The sequence below is a fragment of the Danio rerio genome, chromosome 25 (genome assembly GCF_052040795.2).
Source record: "Danio rerio strain M-AB ecotype USA chromosome 25, GRCz13ab, whole genome shotgun sequence".
In the NCBI taxonomy this organism is placed as follows: Eukaryota; Metazoa; Chordata; class Actinopteri; order Cypriniformes; family Danionidae; genus Danio; species Danio rerio.
The window spans coordinates 40307501-40317500 of NC_141045.1; the positions used below are offsets into that span (position 1 = coordinate 40307501).

The window sequence follows — 10000 nt, forward strand, 5'->3', positions numbered from 1 at the left end:
ACAGAAAAAGCTGACCTTATAAATGACCACCTTACACAAATATTCCTGATCTAAGATTACTGTCACAATCTGGAGTCACATCTGCACAACACACCTGTCTGAACACTGCGTGTGTGTGTGTGTGTGTTTGTGTGTGTGTGTGTGTGTGTGTGTGTGAGACTGATGCCACTACAGTAATCTGAGCTCTCTGTGTTTCCACAGTTCACACTCTCCAGTTCAAGGAAACTGATGTAGAAGATGTTTGACAGTGTATTAGTGTGTGTGTGTGTGTGTGTGTGTGTGTGTGTGTGTGTGTGTGTGTGTGTGTGTGTGTAGTTTATTTTGCTCATTACTCATGGTGTGATAGCGTGTAGAGCAGTCATAATGAGACGTTAATCTGACAGACTCTCACAGATGTTGAGTGGATCTGGGCTGAAGATGAGCCGGCTCTGATCAACAGCTGCTGCACATCAGTGTGTAGATCATCTGGCCGAGTCACTCTTCAGGGTCCTGCTAATACTCCTCACGCTGTATCACTGTGAAGGAGGACCTGCAGTACTGTTACTCAGGGGACTGTGTGGGCTGATACTTACATTCATTTACAAACACGACATGCTTCTCAACAAGAATAGTGTGAGGGTGGACTACAATACTCCACTGACACTAATCCAACACCTTACTGACACTATACTAATACTCTAAAACTCTCAACTAATAAACTAATACCCTGACAATACTCCACTAATACCCTGATAATACTCCACTAATACCCTGACAATACTCCACTAATACCCTGAAAATACTCCACTAATACCCTGACAATACTCCACTAATACCCTGATAATACTCCACTAATACCCTGACAATACTCCACTAATACCCTGACAATACTCCACTAATACCCTGAAAATACTCCACTAATACCCTGAAAATACTCCACTAATACCCTGAAAATACTCCACTAATACCCTGACAATACTACACTAATACCCTGATAATACTCCACTAATACCCTGACAATACTCCACTAATACCCTGATAATACTCCACTAATACCCTGATAATACTCCACTAATACCCTGATAATACTCCACTAATACCCTGATAATACTCCACTAATACCCTGACAATACTCCACTAATACCCTGACAATACTCCACTAATATTCTAACAATACTCTAGTGCTGCTTTATTAATGTTTCACAAATTCTTTGCTGATTATCTTCTAATACTCTACTAATACTCCACCAATACACAATACCAAAATCACCACTCTGATAATACTCTACTAATTCTTTACCAAAATTCTGATATTGCTCTACTATTACCATATCAATACTCTTATATGACTCTATTACCAATTCTTTCTGATACACCACTAATACTTTACTAAAACTCCACCGACACTCTATCACTACACTGATAATATTCTACTAATACTACCAATACTCTGAGATTACTCTATTAATACTCCAATACAATATTGACACTCTAGTAATACTCTGCTGGTACTCTGCTAATACTCTACCGATACACCACTGATACTTTGATAATTCTTTACTAATACTCTACCAATACTTCAATTATACCCTATTAATACTCTACTGATACTTTAGTGAGTTAGCTTGGATATAGGTACAAAGATACAGTCAGTTGTTATCACTGTGGCCTCACAGCAGGAAGGTCGCTGGTTTGAGTTTCGGCTGGGTCAGTTGGTGTTTCTGTGTGGAGTTTGCATGTTCTCCCCGTGTTGGCGTGGGTTTCCTCCGGGTGCTCCGGTTTCCCCCATAGTCCAATCTATAAGGGAACTGATCAACTAAACTGGCCGTATTGTGTGTGTGTGTGTGTGTGAATGTGTGTGTGTGTGTGTGAGTGAATGAATGTGTATTGGTGTTTCCAAGTACTGGGAATCCACTATGTAAAACATATGCTGGAATAGTTGGCGGTTCATTCCGCTGTGGCAACTCCTGATGAATACAGGAACTAAGCTGAAGAAAAATAAATGAATGATAATATAATAGTAATTATAAATCCTATTAATACATATCAGTGTCTCTCTCTCTCTCTCTGTGTTTGTGTGTGTGTGTGTGTGTGCAGCTGCTGAAGTCTCTGACCCCTGAGGAGAACACTAGCTGCCGCCGCGGCCTGTTCTTCCAGGACGGTCAGAGGAAGGTGGATTATATCCTGACGTATCACCTGAAGAAGAGCAGCAGCTCGCGCCGACACACCTGCAGGCTGAAGGACAACGCTCTGACTCGAACCCTGAGCCGCTCTGCAGCTCCGCACACCAGCCACAGGGGCGACGCCCACAGCCCGAGCCCACAGCAGGATGACCAAAAGCAGCAGCGCAGAGAAGAGTTCCAGAGGAGCCTGGAGGAGATGGGGCTGGAGCTGGAGCACGACGAGGAGGTGCACACACACACGCGCAGACATGCACACATACATGTAGAGACACATGCACTAACACGCACACTAATAACTCATGTGTGTGTGGTGTGTTTGTTGGTGTTATCTGTGTGTTTGATTACGGACCGTGTGGTGTTTGTTGATCATGGAGGTGTCGCCGCAGCCATCAGTGTGTCTGTGTGTCTGTGTGTCGTCATGAATCTGCTTAATCTAGTGTTTGTGTCTGTGTGTGTGTGTGTGAAAAACGTTCTTCAGCATGTAATACAGCTGCGTGTGTGTTTTACTCATTAAACCTGCTAAACTCCAGGAGTGTGTTCTGGCGTTCCAGACGGCTGCAGCAGCTGTCGAGGTGTTTTTTTGGTCCATGCTAGAAACTCAATCTGACGCACTCATTTCCTCATTCACACACACACACACACACACACACACACACACACACACACACACACACACACACACACACACACACACACACACACACACATATAATCAGATGTTAAAATCACATGCAGGCATGGTTAGTGAAGACAGCGCTGCTGCTGTCATTGTTTACATGAGGCTGTATTATAGTTGTATATTATAGTATAGACATTAACAGTTGTCTGAATGTCAGAGTGTGTTGAGTGTTATATACACAGTCTTATATGCTGTTATCATTATAGTGGAGAAATGTTCATCACTAAGACAGCTGATTTAGTATAATGTGTACAGTTAATATAATAAAACATCCCTCACGTGTGCTTTAGTGTGTTCGTGGACACGTCAGAAAGAGTTCAGCTCATTATTACTGCTCATTTCTGCTTCAGTGTGACGCATTATAAAGAGCCGGATGAGTTAATGCTGCTGAATGTTTATACTTGAGTGTTTCTCTGACTGCGTTATTGTGTGTGTGTGTGTGTGTGTGTGTGTGTGTGTGTGTGTGTGTGTGCGCGCGCTTTCATTCATGCTGACTGTGAGCGGGTTTGTTCTGAGCTGTAGATTCTGCACGGCTCCGCTGTAAACACTGCTCTGATTTATCTGATGGTATAATCCCTGATAAGAGTGAAATCTGCAGGTCTGGAGTCAGTGTTTTACACTGTGCTGTGTGTGTGTGTTCGCTCTGTGTTTCAGACCAAGACCCCTGGGGTGGGCTTCGTGAAGATTCATGCGCCGTGGAGTGTTCTGTGTCGAGAGGCCGAGTTCATGAAGCTGAAGATGCCCACCAGAAAGGTAGAAACAGATGATAATAACACTGCGCTCTGACTGTGATAATGTGATGATGACACTGTGATAATGTGATGATGACACTGCGCTCTGACTGTGATAATGTGATGATGACACTGTGATAATGTGATGTGATGATGACACTGTGCTCTGACTGAGATAATGTGATGATGACACTGCACTCTGACTGTGATAATGTGATGATGACACTGTGATAATGTGATAATGTGATGATGACACTGTGCTCTGACTGTGATAATGTGATGATGACACTGTGATAATGTGATGATGACACTGTGCTCTGACTGAGATAATGTGATGATGACACTGCACTCTGACTGTGATAATGTGATGATGACACTGTGATAATGTGATGATGACACTGTGCTCTGACTGTGATAATGTGATGATGACACTGTGATAATGTGATGATGACACTGTGCTCTGACTGAGATAATGTGATGATGACACTGTGATAATGTGATGATGACACTGCACTCTGACTGTGATAATGTGATGATGACACTGTGATAATGTGATGATGACACTGTGCTCTGACTGAGATAATGTGATGATGACACTGCACTCTGACTGTGATAATGTGATGATGACACTGTGATAATGTGATGATGACACTGTGCTCTGACTGTGATAATGTGATGATGACACTGCGCTCTGACTGTGATAATGTGATGATGACACTGTGATAATGTGATGATGACACTGTGCTCTGTGATAATGTGATGATGACACTGTGCTCTGACTGTGATAATGTGATGATGACACTGTGCTCTGACTGTGATAATGTGATGATGACACTGTGATAATGTGATGATGACACTGTGCTCTGACTGTGATAATGTGATGATGACACTGTGCTCTGACTGTGATAATGTGATGATGACACTGCACTCTGACTGTGATAATGTGATGATGACACTGTGATAATGTGATGATGACACTGTGCTCTGACTGTGATAATGTGATGATGACACTGCGCTCTGACTGTGATAATGTGATGATGACACTGTGATAATGTGATGATGACACTGTGCTCTGTGATAATGTGATGATGACACTGTGCTCTGACTGTGATAATGTGATGATGACACTGTGCTCTGACTGTGATAATGTGATGATGACACTGTGCTCTGACTGTGATAATGTGATGATGACACTGTGCTCTGACTGTGATAATGTGATGATGACACTGCGCTCTGACTGTGATAATGTGATGATGACACTGTGCTCTGACTGTGATAATGTGATGATGACACTGTGATAATGTGATGATGACACTGCGCTCTGACTGTGATAATGTGATGATGACACTGTGATAATGTGATGATGACACTGTGCTCTGACTGTGATAATGTGATGATGACACTGTGATAATGTGATGATGACACTGTGCTCTGACTGAGATAATGTGATGATGACACTGCACTCTGACTGTGATAATGTGATGATGACATTGTGATAATGTGATGATGACACTGTGCTCTGACTGTGATAATGTGATGATGACACTGCGCTCTGACTGTGATAATGTGATGATGACACTGTGATAATGTGATGATGACACTGTGCTCTGTGATAATGTGATGATGACACTGTGCTCTGACTGTGATAATGTGATGATGACACTGCACTCTGACTGTGATAATGTGATGATGACACTGTGATAATGTGATGATGACACTGTGCTCTGACTGTGATAATGTGATGATGACACTGTGCTCTGACTGTGATAATGTGATGATGACACTGCACTCTGACTGTGATAATGTGATGATGACACTGTGATAATGTGATGATGACACTGTGCTCTGACTGTGATAATGTGATGATGACACTGCGCTCTGACTGTGATAATGTGATGATGACACTGTGATAATGTGATGATGACACTGTGCTCTGTGATAATGTGATGATGACACTGCGCTCTGACTGTGATAATGTGATGATGACACTGTGCTCTGACTGTGATAATGTGATGATGACACTGTGCTCTGACTGTGATAATGTGATGATGACACTGTGCTCTGACTGTGATAATGTGATGATGACACTGTGCTCTGACTGTGATAATGTGATGATGACACTGTGCTCTGACTGTGATAATGTGATGATGACACTGTGATAATGTGATGATGACACTGTGATAATGTGATGATGACACTGTGATAATGTGATGTGATGATGACACTGCGCTCTGACTGTGATAATGTGATGATGACACTGTGATAATGTGATGATGACACTGTGATAATGTGATGATGACACTGCGCTCTGACTGTGATAATGTGATGATGACACTGTGATAATGTGATGATGACACTGTGCTCTGACTGTGATAATGTGATGATGACACTGTGATAATGTGATGATGACACTGCGCTCTGACTGTGATAATGTGATGATGACACTGTGCTCTGACTGTGATAATGTGATGATGACACTGTGATAATGTGATGATGACACTGTGATAATGTGATGATGACACTGTGATAATGTGATGTGATGATGACACTGCGCTCTGACTGTGATAATGTGATGATGACACTGTGATAATGTGATGATGACACTGTGATAATGTGATGATGACACTGCGCTCTGACTGTGATAATGTGATGATGACACTGTGATAATGTGATGATGACACTGTGCTCTGACTGTGATAATGTGATGATGACACTGTGATAATGTGATGATGACACTGCGCTCTGACTGTGATAATGTGATGATGACACTGTGATAATGTGATGATGACACTGTGATAATGTGATGATGACACTGTGATAATGTGATGATGACACTGCGCTCTGACTATGATAATGTGATGATGACACTGTGATAATGTGATGATGACACTGCGCTCTGACTGTGATAATGTGATGATGACACTGTGATAATGTGATGATGACACTGCGCTCTGACTGTGATAATGTGATGATGACACTGTGATAATGTGATGATGACACTGCGCTCTGACTGTGATAATGTGATGATGACACTGTGATAATGTGATGATGACACTGCACTCTGACTGTGATAATGTGATGATGACACTGTGCTCTGACTGTGATAATGTGATGATGACACTGTGTTCTGACTGTGATAATGTGATGATGACACTGTGATAATGTGATGATGACACTGCGCTCTGACTGTGATAATGTGATGATGACACTGTGATAATGTGATGATGACACTGCACTCTGACTGTGATAATGTGATGATGACACTGTGCTCTGACTGTGATAATGTGATGATGACACTGTGTTCTGACTGTGATAATGTGATGATGACACTGTGATAATGTGATGATGACACTGCGCTCTGACTGTGATAATGTGATGATGACACTGTGCTCTGACTGTGATAATGTGATGATGACACTGTGCTCTGACTGTGATAATGTGATGATGACACTGTGATAATGTGATGATGACACTGCGCTCTGACTGTGATAATGTGATGATGACACTGTGATAATGTGATGAAGACACTGTGCTCTGACTGTGATAATGTGATGATGACACTGCGCTCTGACTGTGATAATGTGATGATGACACTGCGCTCTGACTGTGATAATGTGATGATGACACTGTGATAATGTGATGATGACACTGTGCTCTGACTGTGATAATGTGATGATGACACTGTGCTCTGACTGTGATAATGTGATGATGACACTGTGCTCTGACTGTGATAATGTGATGATGACACTGTGATAATGTGATGATGACACTGCACTCTGACTGTGATAATGTGATGATGACAATGTGCTCTGACTGTGATAATGTGATAATGACACTGTGATAATGTGATGATGACACTGTGCTCTGACTGTGATAATGTGATAATGACACTGTGATAATGTGATGATGACACTGTGCTCTGACTGTGATAATGTGATGATGACACTGTGCTCTGACTGTGATAATGTGATGATGACACTGTGCTCTGACTGTGATAATGTGATGATGACACTGTGATAATGTGATGATGACACTGCGCTCTGACTGTGATAATGTGATGATGACACTGTGATAATGTGATGATGACACTGTGCTCTGACTGTGATAATGTGATGATGACACTGTGCTCTGACTGTGATAATGTGATGATGACACTGTGATAATGTGATGATGACACTGCGCTCTGACTGTGATAATGTGATGATGACACTGTGATAATGTGATGATGACACTGTGATAATGTGATGATGACACTGCGCTCTGACTGTGATAATGTGATGATGACACTGTGATAATGTGATGATGACACTGCACTCTGACTGTGATAATGTGATGATGACACTGTGCTCTGACTGTGATAATGTGATGATGACACTGTGCTCTGACTGTGATAATGTGATGATGACACTGTGATAATGTGATGATGACACTGCGCTCTGACTGTGATAATGTGATGATGACACTGTGATAATGTGATGATGACACTGTGCTCTGACTGTGATAATGTGATGATGACACTGTGCTCTGACTGTGATAATGTGATGATGACACTGTGCTCTGACTGTGATAATGTGATGATGACACTGTGCTCTGACTGTGATAATGTGATGATGACACTGTGCTCTGACTGTGATAATGTGATGATGACACTGTGCTCTGACTGTGATAATGTGATGATGACACTGTGATAATGTGATGATGACACTGCGCTCTGACTGTGATAATGTGATGATGACACTGTGATAATGTGATGATGACACTGTGCTCTGACTGTGATAATGTGATGATGACACTGTGATAATGTGATGATGACACTGTGCTCTGACTGTGATAATGTGATGATGACACTGTGATAATGTGATGATGACACTGCGCTCTGACTGTGATAATGTGATGATGACACTGTGATAATGTGATGATGACACTGTGCTCTGACTGTGATAATGTGATGATGACACTGTGCTCTGACTGTGATAATGTGATGATGACACTGTGCTCTGACTGTGATAATGTGATGATGACACTGTGATAATGTGATGATGACACTGCGCTCTGGCTGTGATAATGTGATGATGACACTGTGATAATGTGATGATGACACTGTGATAATGTGATGATGACACTGTGATAATGTGATGATGACACTGCGCTCTGACTGTGATAATGTGATGATGACACTGTGATAATGTGATGATGACACTGCGCTCTGACTGTGATAATGTGATGATGACACTGCGCTCTGACTGTGATAATGTGATGATGACACTGTGATAATGTGATGATGACACTGCGCTCTGACTGTGATAATGTGATGATGACACTGTGCTCTGACTGTGATAATGTGATGATGACACTGTGCTCTGACTGTGATAATGTGATGATGACACTGTGCTCTGACTGTGATAATGTGATGATGACACTGCGCTCTGACTGTGATAATGTGATGATGACACTGTGCTCTGACTGTGATAATGTGATGATGACACTGTGCTCTGACTGTGATAATGTGATGATGACACTGTGCTCTGACTGTGATAATGTGATGATGACACTGTGTTCTGACTGTGATAATGTGATGATGACACTGTGCTCTGACTGTGATAATGTGATGATGACACTGCGCTCTGACTGTGATGATGTGATGATGACACTGCGCTCTGACTGTGATAATGTGATGATGACACTGCGCTCTGACTGTGATAATGTGATGATGACACTGTGCTCTGACTGTGATAATGTGATGATGACACTGCACTTTGATTGCAGATGTACGAGGTCAAACACAGCAGTGGTGTTATGGAGAAAATTAATGCCTTCATCAGTAAAATAACAGATCCTCTTCATCCAAACCTGGAGGAGAACAAAGCACAGAACCTCAAGCACCTGTCGTACCCATTCTCCAGAGAAAAACAGCATCTGTGAGTCCTCAAGATTTTCAGAGACACACTAGAGAAAACCCAGCAGCGCTCTGGACACACACACACACACACACACACACACACACACACACACACACACACTACGGAGAGCACCTCACTCCTCATTTACAGATGATTAATACTTAGCAAGAGGGTGAAGGTTATGCGATATTGCCAAATAAACATGGCAGTGTTAATATATGCTTTGTAAGCAGACAATATTCAAGCTAATGATATCAACAGATTGACAGTGAGAATGTCCTGTCTGTCAGTGATCACTGATGACGTTACTCAGGATATGCACGTTTTTAGCAAGTGAAGTCTGCATTTTCTTCTTGTTCTTGTTTTCTCTATTGAAAAACCTTTTGTCTTCACAGGTTTGATTTGTCTGACAAAGATTCCTTTTTTGACAGTAAAACCAGAAGTTCATTAGTGAGTATGAAGAGTTTGCCCTATACACAGCGTTATTGCCGTGTTTCATCTGGTGAATGTCTGTGTTTTGCTTCTTGT

General features: G+C 42.0%; 1 protein-coding gene across 3 annotated transcripts in view; it reads left to right on the forward strand.

Annotated features, from left to right (window-relative positions):
* Positions 1-10000, forward strand: part of ano1b (anoctamin 1, calcium activated chloride channel b) — a 31333-nt gene that overhangs the window by 5150 nt on the left and 16183 nt on the right. For all 3 annotated transcript variants that reach the window (XR_015526789.1, XM_087312636.1, XM_087312635.1), the window contains 4 exons: positions 2077-2388; positions 3496-3594; positions 9339-9490; positions 9868-9922. Coding sequence is in view for 2 of the 3 variants with exons in the window: in XM_087312636.1 (XP_087168762.1) it covers positions 2077-2388; positions 3496-3594; positions 9339-9490; positions 9868-9922 (618 nt within the window). In the remaining variant the exon portion in view is untranslated. The remainder of the gene's footprint in view (positions 1-2076; positions 2389-3495; positions 3595-9338; positions 9491-9867; positions 9923-10000) is intronic.